Below are 23,487 nucleotides of genomic sequence, written 5' to 3'. Positions count from 1 at the left end.
GTTTTTTACTTGTCCCCAAATAAGTTCTATGGGATCGAAAATGCAAAAATAAGGTGATTACTTTAAGGTTTGCCATAAGTTTTAGTACAAAGCACATCAAGTAATTGTGTCTTTTATAGTTCTCTTCAAAATGCAAATCATTATCTAAGGAAATCTTGTAGTTTCTGTTTTGAAGACGAACTTTTCGGAATTTTTTTTAGAAGTCTTGAGTGATAGCTGGAATTGTTCATAATTATCATACTGCTGGGTGTTATATATGTATTGTATTTTGTAGTAATGTATTTTTAAACTAGTTTTCGAATATATTAGCATTCATATTCTGATGATAATCTACACTCCATTTTTCTATTTTTTTTTTCCTCGAAGCTTTAACCCATTTGGCACCCAACCATTTGAAGATCCTCAGTGCACAATAATCCTTCGAGTACCTTTATTGTCTCGTCTAAATAGTAAATTATTCGCTTTTGGTCTCGATATTCTTGAATTTTTTATAAATAATGTAAATGCCAATGTAATATCCTCTCACTTTCCATAGTAGCTACACGTTTATCAACAATTTTGTATTTGAATACAAAATAACATGAGATTTTTGTGCTCAATACTACTCTTAGATATAGTAAATACTAAAAGTTAACAATTATAATAATTTTTATTGTTTACATTTTTTAGGAGAATTTTATATGGAAATAATGAAATATCAGTCCCAGTGCAAACAGTAGTGACTTTGATCCTTTTAGAAGCTCTCACGCCGTTTTATATGTTCCAATTGTTCAGCTTAATCGTATGGTTATCTGAAAGCTATTACTATTACACAATTGCCATAATAATAATGTCAGTTGTTGGTATATCGACGTCCGTACTTCAAACAAGAAAGGTACTCTCTTAATTTTGTTATACTAACTTACTGTTGTACCGTATAGAAGTAAAATACTTTACTACTCAAATTTTTTTTAGTTATTAAGTACATTAGATACATAGTCCTTAGTTTTCAAATATTCGAAAGCAAAAACTTGTTTTTATTTAGTACTGGAAAACTATAATTAGTCCAGGCGTCAGAGATTTGATCTCTAAAAACGAAAAGAACAAGCTGAATTATTTTACTAAGAATGTCAATTTTGGAACCTCAAAGAACCCTTGCAAATTTGCCACTCCTTCCCCGGGGCTTCCACTTTAAAAAACCCTCATGGGGAAGGGGGAATATCGATTTACCTACTTGTGCAATCAAAAAGAAGGAGTTTTAAATTGTTTGTTATGTGAAAGTTTAAATTCAGCGTTTTTAGGCATATTTCAAATGCCTGTATTTGTTGCCAAAACTTAAAATCGAAATTGCATGCTATAAGTTTCGAAGATTGGGCTGTCAAAAATGTAAAAAAAACTGACTAAACTATAGAAACTGACTTCATTTGTGGAAAAATACAAATATTGCGTACGAAAGCTGCACTCTTTAACTTTAAAATGCATTTTAATTTTTGTCGATAGGACAGGTAAAAATTGAATTTTTACCATCGAGTTCATACAAATTTTATTAAAAGACTTGATTTTGCGTGCATAACTAACATTTACAATGGTCGGTCACTTCAAGCCTTGTTTCTGAAAGAATGGTTCATTCTACAGAAAAATTACACGTAAACATTTTTGTTCAAAATTATCTCAGCTAAATTTCTTGTTTAAAATATTTTTCTACGGCCCACAGATACTTGTTAAATCTACGTTTTCCGTTTTTCCCACCAAACGAGGAAGGTTTTAGGGAGAGACCCGGGATAGGAAGCATTTGATAAAATATAGGAATTGATGACAAATATGTCGGCATCAAAAAAATGTGTACTGGACTCAAACTGCTAACGAAAAAATTGGAAATAATCTAACCGACGAAATATCTATAAAACGTGTATTTAGACAGGATTGTTATATATCTCCAACATTATTCAATTTATACTCACTCAGATTAGCCATTCAAAACACCACCTGAAGGCCAACCAACTGGAAAAAAATTAATGGGAAATTACATAATGTAATTGTATCAGACAGTTTGAAGGCATTCAGATTCAGATGAATCATATCCATAACATAGAGGCTGAAATAAGAATCAAAATCCATGAAAATAAAACCAAACTTTGTTTGTAGTCTGCAACGGTAACTGATCTCTAAATGCACAATTTGAAATAAACGATGTTCAAGTACAAAGAGTTAACAAATTCACATATTTGGGAACTATCATAACGGACCAACTAGATTCTGACGTAGCAACAAATGACAGAATCGCAATCACTAAAAACACTTTTTTAAGAATAAAGAAATTTCTTTAAAATAACCATCAGTTAAAACCAGCAACCACAACCAATTTAGAAATAAGACAAATAATGATCAAGTGGTATGTTTGACCAGTAGCCAGTACTGTTTTAAAAAGTAAAAGCACAGACTCTAAGCATACATAACTACACCGAAGCAGACAGCACACATAACCTTTAAATGTAGGAAAATATATAATTTGGGGCATTGAGGAAAGACAGATAAGAAATATGTCAGCTGAATCTCAAAGGAAAACTAAAAGGTCGAAGAGGTATAGAGCGAAAGCAAGCTTATTGGCTAAGAAACATTTAAGATTATATCGAAATATGACAAGCGAAACACTTTATCATATGGCTCCTGAGATGGCCCAATAAAATGTGAAGGTTAATTCCTAATCTTTAGTAATTATATACAACTTAGTATCAAATAAAACATATTAGTTATGCAATTATATTAAGATAGAAATTTGTTAAAAAACATTTTAAAATAAATTCAATTATGTCAAATCGACATAATATGATTTTATAAATTTTAAATTTTCTTTTTCGAATTTTAGATTTTTTTTAGATTTTAACACATTTGATTTATATTTTTATTTACTATGGGTTTCAGATGTTATCGATTCTTTAAATTTTTGATATTTTCGGCATTCGGTAGAATCTGTTATTAAAACTACTTACGATGTATTACTTTTAGAACCAAAAAAATTTAAGAGGTACTGTAAATTATGTAGATACAGCTATAGTGTGTAGAGGTGAAGAGATTTATGAAGAGGTACCCACAACGGAATTGGTACCGGGAGATTTAATTATTATACCACCAGAAGGATGTGAAATGCAATGTGATGCAGTATTATTATCTGGAACTTGTGTTGTCAACGAGAGTATGTTAACAGGTAAAAACTATTTGTCAAATAATATTCATAATTACATTAAAAGTAAATTGGCTTCGTATGTACGAATTATATGTACCTAAATACATCTTTCTCATTTATATATCGGCGGTCCTCAATCTATAATAATCTTATTCTATATTTCGTCTCTTTGTCCAATATTGTACTAGAAAAATTTTAAATTCAATTTTGCTAGTCCTCTACTCTACTTTTTTGACGTTTCTTATCCACATAATCTTTCGTCTATATCATAGTACGAACTTTGAATGAGGAACAAATCCTATATGGTCGCCTAAGTGCAGATTCACACAAGCTGCTTGGCGAATATCAAAGTGGTTTTAGGTCTGGTCGATCAACAACGGGCCAGATATTTGTGCTGAAACAGATACTGGAGAAAACCAACGAATTCATTATCGATACGTATCACCTTTTTTCCTCTTTATATATTTAAATCAGCCTATGATAGTGTGCTGCAAAGTTAATTGTAAATTGTATTAGTTTATTAGTAGACGGGTACAAATTCTGAACCTGAGACAACTCATTGGAAAGTCTAGAGAATTTCAAGTACCTATGATTATATGCTTCGTTGACTACCAAAAGACATTTGATTTGCACACCAATGCACCTGGTGACACTTATTAGAACTCTGTATCAGTCCAATATAGCAACAGTACGACTAGATCAGAAGTTCTCAGACTAATTCAAGACCGAGAGAGGTGTTAGACAAGGATGCGTGTTGTCACCTGACTTATTTAACATTTATGGTGAACATGTCATGAGAATGGCTTTAGATTGATGGCCGGTGGACTAACAGTGGCTGGTAGAAAAGTCTGCAATTTAAGATTTACTGGCGACACTACACTTATAGCAGCAAATGAGCAAGTAATGTTTAATCTCCTGCGAAGAGTTGAGTAGGAAAACAATAAAGTTGGTCTGAAAATCAATAAAGCTAAGACAAAAATGACATGTTACAGAAATATCAGATAGTGGACAGTTACCAGTTAGTGGAGATGCACTGGCGTGCCTTCTTTACAACATAGTCTTAGAAAAGACGCTTAGAGATACCATTATAGACACCAGATGAAATATTTTTTAACAAATCCTTATAAATTAATGGCCTATGCAGATGATTTAGATCTAATTTCTCGAACAACAAGCAAGCTAGAAGAAATTTACACCGCTTTCTCAAATGCCTCAAAATATAAGGGCCTACAAATAAATAACAAAATAACCAAAATGATGGCACTAACACCCAACAAGAGCCGGAGCGGAAAACATCGGTCCCCAATTCACTGTAAATAAGTCTAGCTTTAAAGTGGTGGACAAATTCGCATACTTGAGCTCCCTGATTACCAATGACAACTCCATAACGGAAAAAATAACTCTGGCAAACAACTGCTTTTTGGGCTACGTAAACACATAAAAAGTAGAAACTTAAGTCAGAAAACAACAATAACAATATACAAAAACCTTATACTGTCAGTGCTGATATATAAATCAGGAACATGGACCATCTATAAGACAGATGAAAACCTGTTGCTTATATTTAAACGAAGAATCCCAAGAGGAATATTCGATGGCATATGTGAAAACCATATTTGGAGACGGACGTACAACTATGAGATATAGCATAAATACAAACAGATATCTGGTGGTTTCGGACGTGAATCTTTTATAAAAATAGCAAGATTAAGATGGACAATACGTCTAGCAAGATCGCAGCAGGACAACCTTTCTAGAAGAATTCTTATGTTACAGCCGGTGATAAGTAGACGAAGAAGTAGGCCAAGGCTTAGAGAACGGTTGGGGTAGACGAAGACGCTATAAAAATAGGTTGCAACACACTGGCATTGGTTGGCAATGAACTGGTGAAATAAATATAGGAAGCTCGAGCCTCTACTAAAGGGCTGTAGCACAATTGATGATGATAATAATAATAATGAAATAAGAATTTCGTTCGTGTTTTTATTTCTACTCTTTGGTTGTTTATTCAGTTTTAGTATATTATATTCATTAACTTCTCCGATCTGTTTTTGTTTGACTAGAAAAATTAATAATTTTTCTTGATTTGTCATCACTGTTGTTTTATCGTAATTTATCTTTAATCCAACTTTTCGGCTTCTTAGTCTAGTTGTTAAAGTATTCTCTCCAATATTCTCTCCAAAAGAACAATATCATCTTCTTATCTTAACAAGTTATTACTAATTCTTTATTTTTCACATTTTGGGATTCCCATGTCGATTTTTCATACCAGCATTTGGGAGGTCTTTCGGTAGTTTGCTAATATTCGGTTTGTCTTTTTTGCAATTTTTGCAAGTCTATTATTACTCATTCTATCAACATTTTCGTATTATGCTCTTTTTCTCACTCTAGATCATTTTACAACGTCTTGGATATTACACAGGGTCCTGGTATCACTGCTCCTCACCTTACCTATAAGTGTTTTGTCAGTAATTGATTTTTGTCGAGTTTTTGTTTCTGTCGTACGTAGTAATTGCGTGGTAGTAGTTGTAGTTGTATATCGACACCAGAGACATACAAATAATATTAAATCTGTACTGGAATCAGCGAGCTAATATAGAAATAGAAGAGCAAACATCGGACGAAATAGAAATAGGTAGAGAAGTACGGCAGGGTTGTATATTGTCACCGCTCTTGTTTAATATCTACAGCGAACAAATATGTCAAGAAGCTCTCTCACATGCAAACGAAGGGATAATAGTCAATGGAGAAGTTATCAATAACATTCGATATGCTAACGATACGGTGATAATGGCAAGAACAGCGGAAGATCTACAACATCTAGTTGAAAGTATGAATGAGATATGTAATAACTACGGCATAAGGATGAACGTCAAAAAAACCAAATATATGACCATCAGTAAGAATCCAATAGATGACACTAGTATCGCAATAAACGGTACCCAATTCCAAAAATTAAGCGAATATAAATACTTGGGAACCCTCATCAATGAAACAGGTAACCAAAATCACGAGCTAAAAAGACGTATTGAGATTGCCAGGTCTACCTTTATAAAAATGAAAAAATTATTTTGTAATCGTGGTATTAGTATTCAGCTACGAACTAGAATGTTAACAGTTTAGGTGTTGAGACATGGACTCTTAAACAGAGGAATGTTAAAAATCTTGAAAGCTTTGAGATGTAGTGCTACCGCCGTATACTAAAAATAAGTTGGGTGGATAAAATTACAAATGAAGAGGTAATACGCAGAATAAATAACGATCCAGAAGTTATACTGAATATAAAAAAGAGAAAACTTGAATACTTAGGCCACCTGATGAGAGGACAAAAGTACACATTCCTACAAAATATAATGCAAGTACACATTCCTACAAAATATAATGCAAGGAAAAATCCAAGGACGCAGAAATCCAGGCCGTAGAAGAATGTCCTGGATGAGAAATTTAAGAGAGTGGTTTGGCTGTACTACTAACGAATTATTTAAAACAGCAGTAAATAAAATTAGAATCGCTCTAATGATATCCAATCTCCGATAAGAGAGGCACTCAAAGAAGAAGAAGAAGTAGTTGTTTGTCTTACACAGATTTTGTAAATTTGCGTTTTTATTTGGATCCTCATATTTCATTCCAGAGAAATCCTGATACCCTAGCCATCGGTTGCATTTGTATTTATTGTTTTAGATTTCTATTGATTGTAACATTAGCGGCTAGATATTTGAAGAACATGCCTTGATCCACACTTTTATTATAAATTGCTAACTTAAATCTTCTGGGTTCTCTTGATATTGTCATAGACTGCGTTTTAGGACGATAATATTTCATTATTTTGCTACTATTTCGAACATGTCTCTGTAGATTGTCCCCACCTGCAGATATTATCACATCATCAATATTGAAAATTATTTAAAATTCTGTACTGCAAATTCTATAACCTCTTCCAACGGTTTTCACTTATTTGATGATATGATCCATAAGGACGTTAAAGCAAACTGGGCTGAGACTATCCGCTTGAATAATTTGTGTTGACATTTCTTTAGAAACTGAAATATGAGTATTTGTAAGACAGCCTATTGTAGAATTTTTAGGTTTTAGGCTGTGCGTAATAGGATTATCTTTCTATAATTTTGTGGGTCTGTTATGTCTGAATACTTAGTTTCCGCTGTTCTTGCACTTTTGTCGTTTTATATATGTTGTTAAGTAGAGTTAATTAATTCGTTAATGTGCCACCACCGTAGTTGAACAGCTCATTATTAATATTCTCCAGTCCTGTTGGTTTTTGATTTTTCAGTTTGGCCATTGTTAGTTCTATTTTCTCTCTTGGTATCCTATAGTTTTGAGTCTCTTCGTCAATCTCATCTGTGTGTGGTCGATTATAAAACATCTCTTCCTGGTAATTTATTAAGGACCCGACATATTCTTTTTGAAATCGTGTTATTGTCTATCCATCTGGTATAAATAACTTCTTAGAGAAGACGTGGACTGTATAGTGCCTTTAAGAAATAGTGCCTTCACACGTTGTGTGATTTTTGTTTTTAAATTTTAATTTGTGTCGGTTTTTTCGACACTCCGTTGTATCGGTTTTTTCTTCGTTCCTTTTAGGACTTTATTTACTTCTGATTTACTAATCTTTAGTTTAAAAATTAAAAATTTATAGTGATGCTTGTTGTTTTTCTTGATAGAGGTAGGAGTAATATTGATATTTATTTTTCGGCCTTTATTAAACATTCTATTTAATGGCATATTTTTGATTTGTTGATTAATTCTCTTTATTTGTTATAAGAAAGAGTAGAGAGAACAAATAATGTATGTCCCTAAAGTTTTCAGAAAATTTTAGATTTAAAAGTATTATTGGTAGGAAGCATTGGTTCAAGTTGCCATTGGAAACCAAAGTTAGTAAACCACTTAAACGATATAAACAATGTCAGTATCGACAAATACGCTTCGTTAAGATGTCGTACAAACTTAATATTAGTATACATGCCTTAATTTGCCCAAAAGTGGAAGACCAAGAGTTTTAACTCCTGCTCGGGAACAGAGATTAATTCAGAATATGGAGAACCAATTAGGAAAGTCTTTGCGAAATGTTGGTCGATAATATAATGTTTCACCAATAACTGTAAGTAGAACAATTTCTAGAAATAATTTCAAACGATATAAAAGAAAAAAGCTCCTAAGTACACACCAGCTCAGTTAGAAAAAATTCCTAGATGTTGCCGTGCATTGAGACGTATTCATTTTCATTCTCATTATTGACGATGAAAAGTATTTTACTTTAACCAATTCCGAAATGAATGATTTTATACACGCAATGTACAAGATGCACCGGACGAAGTTAGGTTTAAGGGAAAAGTAAAATTTGCCGATAAAATTTTGGTATGGTGTGCCATCTCAGAAGCTGGTGTTTCACAGCCGTTTGCGGTGAAGCTCTCAATGCTGGCAATTACGTTGACAGGTGTCTTACAAAGCTTGTTCAATTTATAAATACTCATCATCCCAACGATGAAATCATATTTTGGCCCGACCTAGCGTCATGCCATTACGCCAGGAGAACAACAGATTGGTTAACTGCTCAAAATAAATAAATAAATTTTGTTCCCAAGCGCGACAACCCTCCAAATGTGCCTCAGGTGAGGTCTATAGAAGAGTTTTGGGCTGTTTTGAGTCGAATGGTGTATAATAATAGCTGGGAAGCCCAAAATAAAGATCAGCTAAGGCGAAGAATTTTGCAAAAATTTCGTGAGATCGACTTAGAAACAGACCAAATTTACGTGCCATCGAAGATCACGGACCTCTTTTTGTTCTATAAAAATACATTATAAACCTTAAATATGTAGACTTAATTTCCTGTATTTAGTTAATAAAATAAACTTGAATTTACAATTAGAAAATAAATATTTATTTTTTCCGAAAACTTTAGGGACATGCGTTACATAAAGAGCCGAGAATTTCAAGTAAAAGGGCTTGTGTTTATTATGGTTGTACTATTATCCTAAATTAATCCAGATAATTGAATAAATATAATTTTATTTTCAGGAGAATCTGTGCCTATAACTAAAACTCCTTTACCGGAAGATAATTTGCGTTTTCAATTAAATGAAAATGTAAATCATACTCTCTTTTGTGGAACAAAGATCATTCAGACTAAGAGTAAAGGTAGGGATTATTCTTTTTAATTACGTGTGTAATAATTATTATTTATATTTTCGGTTTTGTTCTATCCGATTTAGACAAAGCGAAAAGCTCGAGATGGTTCGAATAAATATTTCCATGAGATATTTTTGAGATGCTCTATATAAAACGCTCTATATAAAGTCTTTGATTTGAAAGAAAATAATAAGTAATAATTTAAAAGATATCTGTCAATAAAATATTTACTAAAAAAAACAAAATGGAAAAATAAAATATCGATAAAAATACTATATAGAAATACTAGAATTCGATTCGCAACGATTCTCGAACGGTCAAAATTATTTTATTCATCTGTTTAAATGTTTATGACACTTCTTATTTTAAAATAATTATATATAAATACAATCTCAAATTTTTACAATCATCAGTTCGACTATTGTATCAAAATACGACAAAAAGAGTTATTAGTAAATCATTTTAAGTTGAATTTTCATATTTATACGAAAGAAAGAAAGAATTTTAAGAGATTTCTAAATTAGAATATATTAAACATGGCTTCTTACGAAATAGCAGTCACAGTAAACCGTTGGAAGAGTACATTTACGCGACGAGGGAGTCCTTTATACAACATGTAAACTTTTTCAATTTTATTAAAATCTGTAAAAAAATAAAGAATAAACTTACTTTATTCAATTTTAAAAATATTACTTAAATTTTAAAAATACATAAAATATACTATGAAGCTTTGTGCTAGTCTACAGTACCGCCTACTGTACCACTTTTTTTAATTATTGTTTATACCTTTAAAAATTATAAAAAAACCTCAAAAATCATATTGATTTATAAAAATTAAAAAACATGGTTATCAAAACGTGTATTTAAAAAGTACAAAAACACCGAGAACACCCGCCCTGTCATAAGCGCTTCAGTTTCAATTAAAAATAAGGTTTTAATTAAAATAAAAATAAGCCCAAAATACTCATCAGGAACTCATGGAAGAAGATTTGAATTTAATTTAGACAATTATTGATTTCATAATATTTCCTAAATGAATTTACGTTAATTTTTTACAATTTGTTTTAAAAATTTTTTTAAATAAATTAGGAACACTTTTTGCATGGGCGACTTCTTGCACCTTATTCTGGGGTGTCTCACGAAAGTGAGTATGTAAAAATATGTAATGGGAATATTTTCTCGAACAATCCCGAGCTTTTCTCCTTGTCTAGATGCATTTTAGTTCAAAGCTAAGGTATTTCATTTCGAATTTTCGAAATCGTTCAACTGCGTATTACTAAAAATTTTAATTTTCGGACAATATTCTAAATCTTGAAAATTCGTTTGTCTTTGTAAAATATTTAAAAAATTATGTAAATCATTTTTTATACATATTATATTAGAATAATTCATAAAAAACGTAAGCAAAAATTTTATTTTATTTTAAATAGTTATCATTTATTTAAAAATATGCTAGAAAATAATAAAATACGTTACAAAACGTTTTAGTTTTTGAAAGTTTATAGGAGATTAAAAATCATAATAAAATACTAAATGAATTGTCAAAAAACTGTCAAAGTGTTTAGACGCATTTCAAAGTTTCTCTTAAAAATTTAAATATTTAAACTATTATTTCTTTAGTTCTGAACGTGTAATTAGTGAATAATATTAAAATCAAAATCCTGTTCAAAGTTAAATGTGACAGTGTACTGAAAATCGTAGAATTCTGTGAGTACAAAACTGCATTATTAATAACCTTAAAATCAGAAGTTTAAAAGGCAAAATATTTTATCGATTTCAATTCAACTTATCGATTATTGACAACAACTTTTTGCTGGTTCTTGCTACTAACAAGTAATTAGGCTAGGCTGCTGTTTAATTTTATTAAGTGGCCAAGTCCGGCTTTAGATCCTCTGTGCCAATGTACGTAAATTCTCAGCGGGAAGATGGATGAACCGGAATCAGCTACTACCTCACGAAATATACCCACTACGTCACATATGCAACGCTCCAATGCATTAAATAGTTTCAAATATCCTTCAAAAGACCAAGGTATTATACTTTCAACCATACAAGGAATAAAAGTTTTCGAATATATAAAAGCTGTTGGATCAATAGTACAGCCCAAAAATGTTGTTTGGGCATCCAAAATATCAAACAACCGCATCTGCATCTACCTCTCCTCTAAATATGTAGTTGATCAATTTCTTAGCTCCCACAAATATATAAATATTGATGGTAACCAGATTGAAGTAAGAAGACTTATAACCCCCGCCCAGAGACTCATCATATCTAATGTATGTCCTACTATACCTAATAGCTTAATTGAAGAGCACTTAAAAACTATGGGTATAAAATCCGCCTCCAACATGACGTTTCTACGAGTAGGCATGCAAGACTCAGAATACAGCCACGTACTCAGCTTTAGGAGGCAAATGTTCATAAGTCCTTTAGAAAATGCATCAATTCCTGACTCATTTCTAATCTCATTCGACAATACATCATATCGACTATACATTTCCATAGATGGTTTAAACTGCTCCAGATGCAAGATTGTCGGACATCAAGACTCTGACTGTCCTTCTTTATCATCATCAAGCAACTCAATTAATCAAATGGAAACTGACCACCACGTGAATATACATAACTCTACCAATAAAAAATATAATCAGCTACAAGATCAACCACGAAACCAATACCAAGAAGATACCGAAACATTAATGGAACCAGAACCCAATACCATACAAAATCACTCATCAGCTACAAAAGACCAAACCACTTCCTCACAAACAAACAATGAATTACAAATCTTGAATCAACCAAAAATATTCCAAGATAATTCCTTAGTAATTGAAAGCGATAGAAAAAGCACTAAAATTACTCCTGCAACTAAAAGACAAATATCCTCTCCTGAAATTCTTGAAAATGACCTACCTCCTCCCGATACTCAAAAACCTAAGAAAAAGCCTAAAACCCAAGAAGATATATCAATTATTCTAAATCAAATTAAAGAAAAAATTGAAAATAGAAACCCTTCCTTTACACTTACTTTTCATGAAATATGTGATTTTCTGGCAAATTCCCTTCACTCAAAACATCCTGAAGTCATTGTTAAAAATTATTCAAATGAAAGCCAAGAAATAAAAGAAATTTTAAACTTTATATATTCCCAAATACAAAATAAAACTTTAAAAAACAATATCACCAGATTGAAGAAGAAACTGCTTTTCAACAGTCCTTCTTCTACTGACGAAACTGACCAAGAATCAAGTTCTCAACAATAAATAGTTAACACATAAAGAGTTAATGGCCAGCACATTCATATTACAGTGGAACCCCAACGGTTATTTTACACATATAGAATCCATTAAGCTTCTTATACACGAATATCTTCCTTTAGTCATATGCCTAGAAGAGACCCATTTCAAGCACCAAAGTGTGACATTAAAAAATTATGTTCCTTTTCTAAGAAACCGAGTTGCAGATCACTCAAGCGGCGGAACAGCAATTTTTGTAAGGGATGACATAGAGTCAACTGAAATACAACTACAAACAAATCTCGAAATAATTGCAGTGTCAGTCACCCACAAAATGAAAATCAATATTTGCAATGTATACTTACCTCATCCTACTGATTTAGACATAACTGAACTAAGCAATGTTTTAAACCAAATTCCACACCCAAAAATAATATTAGGCGATTTTAACTGTCACAACAGTACTTGGGGAAGTAACAAAACCGACAAATGTGGCAATCTCCTAAATAATCTCATTGATAATTTATATTTAGTCTTACTAAACACTGGCAAATCTACTAGGTTCAATTCATACAATGGTACATTTTCTGCCATAGATCTCTCTTTATGCAGTCCGTCGCTAGCTCCTTTATTATATTGGGACACATTGGGGTATTTATATGATAGTGATCACTTCCCTATCACGATAACCATAAACACTAATGATAAATCAACTTTTCCAATTCACCAGACATGGAAAATAAAGTCAGCTGACTGGAATTTATATCGAACACTGATAGAAGAACAAACAAACAAATATAATTTAACCAATAACGCAAACCAAAACCTGGAAATATTTAATAACATTATTATTTCTGCAGCAACAATCGCAGTGGGAAAAACAAAATCGAGTCAAAGGCAGCCAGTTCCTTGGTGGAATAACGAAATTGCACAAGCACTCACTTTGTCTAAACACGCTTTTAACGTTTACAAGAAACATAAAACTATTGAAAACCTTTTAAGGTTTAAAAATCTCAGAGCTCAAAGCAGACAATTAATCAAAAAAGCAAAACGAGAAAGTTGGAAAAAGTACGTTTCTTCAATAAATCCTTCCACTCCCTTAGGCAACATATGGAACAAAGTCCGTAGAATAAAAGGTACAAAATACTTTCGAGGTATAGATACTCTATCATATAATAACCAAATGCATTCAAACAAAGAAGATATTCCAGAAATACTAGCAGATATATACGAACGTAATTCTAGTGATTCTAATTACAGCCTATCCTTTCTAGAGCACAAAAAACTAACGGAGTCTTCAAATATACAAATCACAGAGAGTGGCAATCCAATAAACAAACCAGTAAGTCTTCAAGAATTAGAATTTTGTTTAAGTGCTAAAAATTCGAGTCCAGGACCTGATGATATCCACCCTCTTTTCTTACGAAATCTTCCTCTGAATGCAAAGCTAATATTAGTTGATATTTTTAATAATATTTTTATTCATCATGACTTTCCTGATCTATGGTCGCAAGCAACTATAATTCCAATCCTTAAATATAATAAACCAAAAGACGATCCAAATTCCTATCGTCCAATATCACTTACGTGTTGTACCTGCAAACTTTTAGAAAAAATCCTTAATTATCGTCTTAAATGGTACCTCGAAAACAATAACCTAATAAGTATCAGACAAAGTGGATTTCGTACGGGTAGATCCACAACAGACAATCTAATAACACTTGAATCAAGTATACATGAATCCTTTCTGCACAACCAAAAACTTATTGCCGTGTTTTTTGACATAAGAAAAGCGTTTGACACAACATGGAGACATCTTATACTAAAAACACTTCAAGAATGGGATGTTCAAGGGCACATGTTGTCCTTTATTAAGAATTTTCTAGAAACACGAACTTTTCGAGTCAGAACCAATGGATTTACATCCTCCAGACGAGTACTTCAAAACGGCACTCCACAAGGATCTACTCTAAGTCCTACTCTTTTTCTAGTTGCAATAAATAGTATTATACATCAAATAAAACTACCTGTATTTACTAGCCTATATGCAGATGACTTAGTCATTTATCTAAGAACAAACAATGTAACTCTGGGAACACATATACTGCAAACTACCTTACACACAATTGAAAGCTGGTCGCAAAACACGGGTTTTATATTCTCTAGTGAAAAGACACGTTATTTAATTTTTAGCAAAAGAAAAAATTATCCTAATGTTCAATTAACACTAAATGGAGTTGTTTTGAAACAAGCAGAAGAAATAAATTTCTTAGGACTTTCTTTTGAACGTAACTTAAACTGGGAAACCCACATCACCAATCTGCAACGTTCTTGCCAATCCAGAATTAATCTACTAAAGATGCTGTCAAATACCTCTTGGGGGGCAGATACAACAACCTTACTTACTCTATATAGATCACTAATACGAAGTAAACTAGACTACGGCTGTTTATGCTACGATACTGCTAACAAAACATCTTTAAAAAAACTTGACTACATTCAAAATATGTGCTTGAGATTAGTTTTAGGTGCCACAAGAACTAGTCCAGTAAGTAGCTTACAAGTTTTGGCTAATGAACTGTCCTTAAGCCAACGAAGGCAACTCCTATCACTAAATTACGTTGCCAGAATTTCAGCAAACAACAGCAACGTAACCTACTCAACAATACTTTGCAGAACAAATATAACGTCCGATCTTTACAGAAACATTGCAATAAAAAAACTACCATTTCCCGAACGAATAAAACGTATTGGTCTTAATTTAGAACAGTTCAGTCTTACTATGCCTATTCATGTAAATGTTCCTCCTTGGATGATTAAACATCCAAAAATAGACACGTCTTTAAAAGAACTCCCGAAACATTCCACACATCCTTTCCTTATACAGCAAGCTTATAAAAATGTAATATCCAAATACCCAACAACCCATCAAATCTTCACTGATGCTTCCAAATGTCATGAAGGACATGCTGCAGCCTACATCTACGAAAACGTCAAGTCTACCATACGAATCCCAACAAATTGTTGTATATATACCGGAGAACTTACGGCAATTCATCAGGCCGTGAAAAAATGTTGTTCTATCAATGAAAGCAAATTTGTTATCATCACCGATTCAATGAGCGCATTACTTGGAATAAAACAGCTATATACAACTCACGCCATACTTCTCAAGATCAAAGAAGAGTTATCTTATCTACAGACTCAACAAAAAGATATTTCCTTTATCTGGGTACCTTCCCATATGGGAATAAGTGGTAATGAGGAAGTGGACTCTCTGGCAAGCAATGCAACCACCGACCAAAGTATTGCTATCATAAATCAAATGCCTTGGACTGATCACAAAGTAAATATCAAAGCCCACGTATACAGAGCGTGGCAAACTACTTGGGATCACACTGCTAATAAACTCAAAGAATGTCTAAGTCAAGTAGGAACCAAACTCATCTTACCAAATAATAGAAAAGACCAAGTCATCATTAACCGACTCCGAATAGGACATACTTTCCTTACACACAAGCATATCTTCAACCAGGAGGCTGCTCCGTTGTGTACCAAGTGCAATACTCAGTTGTCAGTGAAACATATAATTGTTGAGTGTCCAGTGTACCAGAACGAAAGAATCGCGTGTGCCCTTAGTGATAATTTAAAAAGTATACTAACGTCAAATTTACAGTCTTTATTAAGTTATCTTAAAATGACTAAACTATATACCAGATTGTAAAAAATATTTTTTTTATGCAACAATATGTATCTTACTGTTTGTGTATGTCCCCCCGCTAATAACCCTTAGTGGTTGATGCAAGTATATTTGTTTAAATAAAAAAAAAAAAAATACTAAATAGAAATGAATATTTTTACTTCTCTTTATTATCGTGAATCACAATTAATGTTCACAATTTCACTGAAATCATTTCAAATTTTGAATATAGGCTACTCGTCAGAGATTTGATCTCTAAAGAATTTTGCTAAGAATGTCAATTTTGGGACCCCAAAAAGATGCAAAAATTTTCCCACTCCTACCACCGGGCTCGCGCCCAAAATCCCCCTCGTAGGGAAGGAAACGGAAAACATCAGTTTACAAAGAATCTGTACACTGTAGAAAAAATGTTTCAAACAAGAAATCTAGCTGAAATAATTTTGAACAAAAGCTTTTATTGCCACTTTTTGTGTAGAAACGCCTAAAGCGATCGGCGATTTTGAATGTCAGTTCGGAGCACGAAATCAACTTTTTTAATAAAATTTGCATTTACTCAACGGTGAAAATTTGATATCCATTGACCGGTTTCTGTGGAATTTCCATTGTTAGAGGCTATTATTGAAACCTATTATTGAAATTTCGATTTTGAGTTTTGAGAACAAATTTGAGGCATTGAAAATATCATTAAAAAACGCTGAATTTACATTACAAATGATATCAAGTCACGGAAAATACTTCCACGACGACGGCATTAGGTGGAATTTATAGCTAAAGTCATTTAGTTTTGAAAAACGTACTTGTGCAATTCGAAAAGAAGCAGTTTTAAATGTTTTAGATCGTTTGTAAAAAATTTATGAAGCAAAAAAACATCTGAAAAAGAAAAAGAGGCAGACCAAGAAAAAGATGGATACAGCAAGTAGTAGAGGCGAGAAAACTTCGACACCCTGAAAGGGTAAAAGGAAGGGGAGAAAGAAAGAAAGAAAGAAAGAAAGATAGATCGTTTGTAATGTGAAAGTTTAAATATAGTGTGTTCAGCCATTTTTCAAATGCCTTATGCTATAAATTTTGAAGATCTATCGATAGAAATTCCATAGTGACCGATCAGTGAAACTGATAAATTTTATTAATCTTATGGAAATCTAAAAAATGGCAAAAATCGGGCAAAATTTATTTATTTAACAGTTTTAAAAAAAAACTGACTTCGTTTGCGGCAAAATACAAAAATTGCATATGAAAGAAAGAAAGCTGCTCTCTTTACCTTTTTATTCATATGAGACTTTGATCAAAAGTGTCATATAGACATAGTGTAAAAAATTGATTTCACGTGCGTAACACGTCCACAACCATTGTGGATGTGTTACGCACAAAATACATTTTTTATTTGAAACATTTTTTTACGGCGTACAGATTCTTGATAAATTGATTTTTTGTTCCGTTGCCCCCCCCCCCCTTCTTTTAGGTAGAAGTCTGGAAGTACGGAGGTAGGAGTTGTAAACTTTCTTGCATCTTCTGACATCCTCAGCAAAATTTAACTTGTTCGTATGATTTTTAACGGTTTAGTGGCATTTTCTTCTCAGACGACTTATAGTCTGATAAGTCTATAGTATAATTTAAAACTTAAAATTAATTTCTGGTTTAATTTAATTTTGAAATTTCCTTATAAATTCCAACTATGTACATATTTTTATACGATCTATTGTTTTCGCATTCCATTTATATTAACATATTTATATATCTTTGCGTGGTATTATCAAAAATAGCATTTTCTACTGGTAACTTCTTGTCTACTTAACATGTTCTTATTTTAATATTATTTCTTATTTTGTTAAAGGCGGGTTGACACGATCCAAGAATGCTTAGATTCCAACTTAGACCAAGTGGACTTGTACAAGTGTACTTGTACCAAGTTGGTTGCCACGGTTAAATGACTTGGATGTCAAATAACCATTGTAAAGATGACGGAAGTGATTGTGGAGGTGTTCTAGTGGTTGCTGATAGTTGATACATGAGCTTGAAAAGTCAATTTTTCGACAGCGACGCCATTTTAATTTTACAATACCACACTACTTGGATCCAAGGAAGTTGGCCAGCGTCCTACTTAACTTGGATAGAACCTGTTAATACAAGTGTACTTGGATGAACAGGTGACATGATCAAAGTAGCTTCCAAATGTTGCGCGTGCAACGTCCAAGCAGACTTTAACCAAGTACACTTTTATCGTGTCAACCCGCCTTAAAGTTTGGTGCGATATCGTTATAATGTCTTAAGGTGGGTTGACACGATGATCCAAGAATGCTTGGATTCCAACTTGGACCAAGTGGACTTGTAAAAGTGTACTTGTATCAAGCTGGTTGCCGCGGTTAAATGACTTGGATGTCAAATAACCATTGTAAAGATGACGGAAGTGATTGTGGAAGGTGTTCTAGTGGTTGCTAATATGTTCATATATGAGCTTGAAATCCAGAAAAAGGGAATAAAAAAGAAAAAATACAGCAATTCTAGCATCCTTATTTTTATATTGCTTTATCCGTACATTCCATAATGCTTCCTCAGGTTCGTATAACTCCATAAATCTAACACTCTCCCTTTCAGACCATTTTCTTTTTGTGTTTCCTTCTCGGTTTCGATTTTTCAACACCGGTGCCATTTTAATTTTACAATACCACACTACTTAGATCCAAGGAAGTTGGCCAGCGTCTACTTAACTTGGATAGAACCTGTTGATACAAGTGTACTTGGATGAACAGGTGACACGGTCAGATGGAAGATACTTTTTCCAAGTGTTGCGCGCGCAACGTCCAACCAGACTTTAACCAAGTTTACTTGCATCGTGTCAACCCGCCTTTAGTTCTATCTTAGAGATCATCAATATGTATAAATTATATTATTTTGTTTTAATGATTGGATTTTGGCCGCTACATTTGTGGAAACGCGGAAATGACCAACATTTTTTTTAATACATCTCCTTAGTCCGGTAAAACTGATAAATGAACGTCTGCAGGTTGTTATTGCGTGATTACAGTAGCAAACAATATTCTCTTCCAATAATATATCTAAAATATCGACATTGATCTAAAATATGGACCTTTATCAAATTACTTAGATAAGTCATATAGATTTTTCTATGGCTCATGCAGTTACAACCATCCCTTAGTTATATTTTTTGAGAGCTTTTATAAACGAAGCCCTTTTTAACCGTAGAGAATGAAAAAGTATTCGCAGTAGTCATCAGGACTGGCTATTTGACGACTAAAGGAGAACTTGTACGAAGTATATTATATCCACCACCAGCTGATTTTAAATTCGAAACGGACAGTTACAAATTTATAGGAATTTTATTTTTAATTGCTACATTAGGTGTAATCTACACAATTGTATCAAAGGTAAGTAACATTTATATCCTACTGTTATATTGTCCGTACAATGAGCAATAGAATTTATATTGATCTCATATGCTACTCAAGATGTTCTTTATAAACATGTTACATGAAACAGTGATTCTCACATATCCTTACACACCACCTTCTTTTGAGTATTTTAATGTGTTCATTCCTTTTTAATGAGTGGCACTTATGGTGGCATTTGACACCATTACTACTCATAATGGACTTACAATCCCACTACCTATATTGTGGCACTAAAATTATAATAACCACTTTGTCCCATATGCACTTTACTGTAAAACTTAGAGTACATAGTACAGTTTTTATGTTTTTTACAGAGAATTCCCAGTCTTCTTTTTTAGTATGTTTAGGTCGTCCTAGGTTTCTATCCTAGGAGTTTAGGAGTCTGTTCATCAATAATTGTTGATCCTGGGAAGTGATTCTGTAATAAAATATCTAACGTTATCTTTTTAGATTCGGTAAAGGTGCCATCAGGTCTTTTAAGTAGGCCTGGTCCCTGTGCCAAATATTTGAAAAGAATCCTGTGAAATACTCTTCGACAGAACCTCTTCCAAGATTTCCGTTTCGCTCTTCTTATCTATTTGTTATATGCTGTAACAGTTTTTATGTAAATTTCCAAATTCTTTGGCTTTATTCGATATCCTCCTTACTTATTTTTTTAGTTTTTTCGGTTTTCTGCTCCACCAAAGTGTATAGTTGTTATTCATCTTCGATTTGATTGGAGAGTTATCCTGGTACGATTCGATCATTCGTCTCTTCAATATCCAAACATGTTTTGATATTTCTAATTGTACTTCCTATCTTTCCTTCCAAATCGGTTTGATACTCTTCCCAATTTGTGCATTTGGGATCCCGTAGCTAATTATATTGTAGGTGATTTACCTATATATAAGCTAAAGTTAATGTGTTGTGGATCCCAACTCGACGGTTCTGTCAACACATATCAGTTAACAAGTTTGTTAGTAATTTGTATCGTACTTATCAATATATAAACTACGTCCTGACTTTTCTTATTGATAAAGGTAGGTTCATTACCTTTGTTATTCAATATGAGCCCTTCTTCTAGAATGTATTTAAAAATATACTTGTCTCGTTGATCGGGTTTTTGCTTCCCCATGCCATGTGATTACCATGTTAACATTACAGCCGATGATCACCTGTAGTCCATTCCTCCTACAGTGTTCGGTTACTTTTCGTCCCTTCTTAGGAGGAGGATCTGTTACGGGTCTCTTATATGGGAAGTATGTAGAACATACAACTATATCCCGTCTGCCCTTTTCTTTCCATATAGTGATTTAAGCTCAAATCACATTTCCATGCAAATATCTGAAAGTAAAATGTGATTATTATCTTTACGTTCAGAGCAATTGCTCTTTGAGGTTTAAATCAAAGGCGGATTTTAGGCAGCCAGTTTGGCCTGTCTTAGTGGCCAATGCTCCTGGATTAGTACTACATCAATAGGTTTATTTTTCAATCTTCTATCAATGATATATAATGCAACCTTTAAATGCAGAAGATTCACCAGTATGAATTTAACCATTATTTTCCCTTGGAGAGTCTTTCTCTTCAGATCCTTTGGTACAGCCCAGCTATATTGGCTTCACATTTGCTTTTATTTTCAGGAGGTAATTTGGCCTTTAGAGCGATTTCCAGTCGCCTTTCCTTTCACTCCCGTGGTTGTTAGCCGAGGAAGAGAATGATCCCTCTGTCTTTTTGGCAGTTCGGTTTAAATTTTTCTCGGCCTTGATTGTTCATAGGAAAGAGATGGCTCCCTCATTCTCTTAGCAATCTTTGCTTTGATGGTGATATTACCAAAGCCGAAGAAGAGACTGAAGTTTAATTTCTTCAAAACCATAGATGGATCGTCTATTTAGAAGGTTCAGGTATATCACTTCAGACCAGCCTTCTCGCATTGGAGTATTTTTCAGTCTTGCGTTCTTAGGCACCAATTTATCTTCGTTAGTCCCTTAAATATTTTTTCAACAAACATAAAGGTATTTTTTTCTTCATCAAGTATGTATGCAATGCATATCTGAGTTATCCGATATGCTTACTACTAACCTTTTTTAAGATCCCTTTTTGACTGGACTTGACAATTAACTACAAGTACCTTCGTAGTGTATCATTGATAAACTATGGTCATATTGATAGTATATATAAGTAGAATAATGATCTAAAAAGCTTACTTAATAAAATCTATGTGAATTTTCCAGTATTTTTAATAATGAATTTCTTAGAATATACAACTAAGTAGACAGAAGAGTAGCCATATCTGTATTCAGTAGTTTGAATTGACTAAAACAATTAAGAAGCTAATTTGCTGCAGTACTATTGTTTTATAACAGACGGCTTCCGAAAAAAAAACAATCAAAGACAAAAAAATACGAATTTGTTGTTTTAAAACTTTTATTGTTCATGCTGTGGATCAAGATTAAAACGTTAAACACTATATGTAACTTACTAAGGACCTTACAGGCCCTTCTTAAAATCATGTTGTTGTCTGGTCGTATGACTAAATCCAAAATCAAACGTGGAGGTTTAAAATCACACAGAAAAACGTTTTCATTGTTTCTCGTACTTTTATTTCATGAACTTCATCGTTTACTGGAAGTTGTTCTAATCTTTAGACGAAATACTAGTGACATATTACATTGATCAACTATCGAACATATAGTATAATTTGTTTATATATAAGTAAAGTATAAAAAATACATATGCTTGTTCAGATATTAGCACTTTTTGTTACATTATCGAAAATAAAGTTGTCTTTCTTAAGATGCTTGCTTTTTAAGTCGTATCAGTAACAACATTATGTATCGTTTGCTCTAGTCATCTTTTTTATGATATCATTGAATACCAAAACATATGTTTTAATGAAATAATATACAATAATGAATTATTTTATAGAGTACACGACAAATAAAACCACTGGAAATTCTTATAAAAGCCTTGGATATATTTACCATAGCTGTCCCACCGGCACTGCCAGCTGCTATGACTGTTGGAAAATTGTATGCATTGAATCGATTAAAAAATAAACAAATATTCTGTATAAATTCGAGGGTTATAAATGTGTCAGGATCTGTTGATTGCATATGTTTTGACAAGGTAGGTGGTATATCATTAAATAAACTCAATATTTTTGTCTTTTGGATATTTGTAATAATTTATCATTTAGATATATCATTTTTTCTAAGAAATAAAAAGGGAAATATATATAATAAGCCATAGTGAAGCTTTCTTGTAGATATTTTAAAATAATTTCTAGACTGGAATGTACGATAAAAACTAAAAACAATTACATGACATTTATTATTTAATGGCAAACAATTTAAAAAGAATAAAATAACTCAGGCAAGTGAAAATGTTCATCTTATTCTTCTTCATCATCAACCTGCCTGTATAACTCCTGGACAAAGGCCTCCCCATGGGTTCCCTGATAGATCTCTAAGAAATAGGTTTCATGATTAGTTCTTTTATAAGATGACTTTTATACGTATTTCAGTAGAACTTATTAATAACAGGCCGTTTATCTCGTTTGAAACTTGACATTATTTTTACATTTTGGGTATTAGTTTTTCCAACATCTCTCTCTCTCTCTCTCTCTCTCTCTCTCTCTCTCTCTCTCTCTCTCTCTCTCTCTTTCTCTCTCCAATTGCGCTACTGCCTAAGTTGAACCCTGGTCTCTTCCAGCATCCACACTCAAGCATCCCTTTCACTTGCTAGCAGCAAATTTTGTTAGTAGGCTTCCATTTTCATTAGAATCATGGAGGTTATGCTTACCTATTGTGCTTATATGTATTTGGTTTCCTTTTTAATCAGTATTTGTGTCCCCAATTA

General features: G+C 32.8%; 1 protein-coding gene across 1 annotated transcript in view; it reads left to right on the top strand.

The window, feature by feature from the left end:
- The window catches only part of LOC140434583 (polyamine-transporting ATPase 13A3-like), a 152,569-nt gene that overhangs the window by 103,326 nt on the left and 25,756 nt on the right, over positions 1-23,487 (top strand). The window contains exons 7-11 of the mRNA XM_072522952.1: positions 670-874; positions 2,986-3,184; positions 9,197-9,316; positions 19,445-19,626; positions 22,555-22,755. Of these exons, the coding sequence (XP_072379053.1) occupies positions 670-874; positions 2,986-3,184; positions 9,197-9,316; positions 19,445-19,626; positions 22,555-22,755 (907 nt within the window). The remainder of the gene's footprint in view (positions 1-669; positions 875-2,985; positions 3,185-9,196; positions 9,317-19,444; positions 19,627-22,554; positions 22,756-23,487) is intronic.

The sequence above is a fragment of the Diabrotica undecimpunctata genome, chromosome 2 (assembly GCF_040954645.1).
Source record: "Diabrotica undecimpunctata isolate CICGRU chromosome 2, icDiaUnde3, whole genome shotgun sequence".
Lineage (NCBI taxonomy): Eukaryota > Metazoa > Arthropoda > Insecta > Coleoptera > Chrysomelidae > Diabrotica > Diabrotica undecimpunctata.
This window is presented reverse-complemented; position numbering and strand designations above follow the sequence as displayed.